Source organism: Penaeus monodon, chromosome 27, assembly GCF_015228065.2.
Source record: "Penaeus monodon isolate SGIC_2016 chromosome 27, NSTDA_Pmon_1, whole genome shotgun sequence".
Classification (NCBI taxonomy): domain Eukaryota; kingdom Metazoa; phylum Arthropoda; class Malacostraca; order Decapoda; family Penaeidae; genus Penaeus; species Penaeus monodon.
This window is the reverse complement of record NC_051412.1, coordinates 13,811,291-13,812,115: the sequence shown is the minus strand read 5'-3', so window position 1 is coordinate 13,812,115 and position 825 is coordinate 13,811,291. Positions and strand designations below refer to the sequence as shown.

At 35.5% G+C, this 825-nt stretch overlaps 1 protein-coding gene across 1 annotated transcript in view; it reads left to right on the top strand.

The window, feature by feature from the left end:
• The window catches only part of LOC119590585, a gene marked incomplete at its 5' end in the record, with an annotated part of 7,559 nt that overhangs the window by 3,372 nt on the left and 3,362 nt on the right, over nt 1-825 (top strand). Inside the window, 1 exon segment of the mRNA XM_037939259.1 lies at nt 200-338. Within this exon segment, the coding sequence (XP_037795187.1) occupies nt 200-338 (139 nt within the window).

The following is an 825-nucleotide window of genomic DNA, read 5'->3' as shown; positions in this document are numbered from 1 at the left end:
TTTCAAGATAATTGTTTATTTCTTTTTCTTTTTAAAAGAGCCTGCCTCATATCCTTTGATTTTTACCTAATTAACAGTATTTAAAGTCTAGTTTCTTAGAGTTAACCACTCAGTCATAGCACAAATGTGTTGGTAATAAATATGATGAACTGTCATCAAAATGATATTGTGATATTTCAACAGTTTATTATATTTTCAGGCATGGGGTGAGGGTTCCATTTATGGAAATGGTGAAACAAAAGTAGCAAGGAGCATGGAGAGGAGTGGGGATTGGAAACAGCTCAGAGTTAGTGCAAAGAAAAGGATATCCCAAGAGAGACCATGTTCACTAAGAACAGGTAGGCATTTTAACGTCTCCTTTTTTAAATTTCTGTTTGTGGTAAAAGCCAACCACATGCTGGATCACCACTCGCGGTAAACTATTACCATGTTTGTGATATGGTGTATGGGCCCCTTTATGTTTTTCTTGTGTGCATTTAGTATGGCATGTTCTGACACCAAGTGTTTTTTTTCCAGCTTTTGGGAGTTGTACTCTACTTCCTCTGATATTTGGCAACTCTCCTGGCAGAGAGTAGCACACACCTAGTTACGTTTCAGTTACTGTACTTCTCAAAATACTAAGTATTTTGCAGAGTCGTTCAATCAGATTCTGTAGTAAATAAATGAAACACTTTAGTACAACCCTTGAATTCCTCAATGCACTATTACATCATTTCAACTATTTCACTTGTCTGAAGGTAGTTTCTATGAAACGCAGTGAAAGCAAAAGTCAATATTATGTTACTCATATACAAGCAAACTAAAAAATAAATGCTTAGGCTAAGT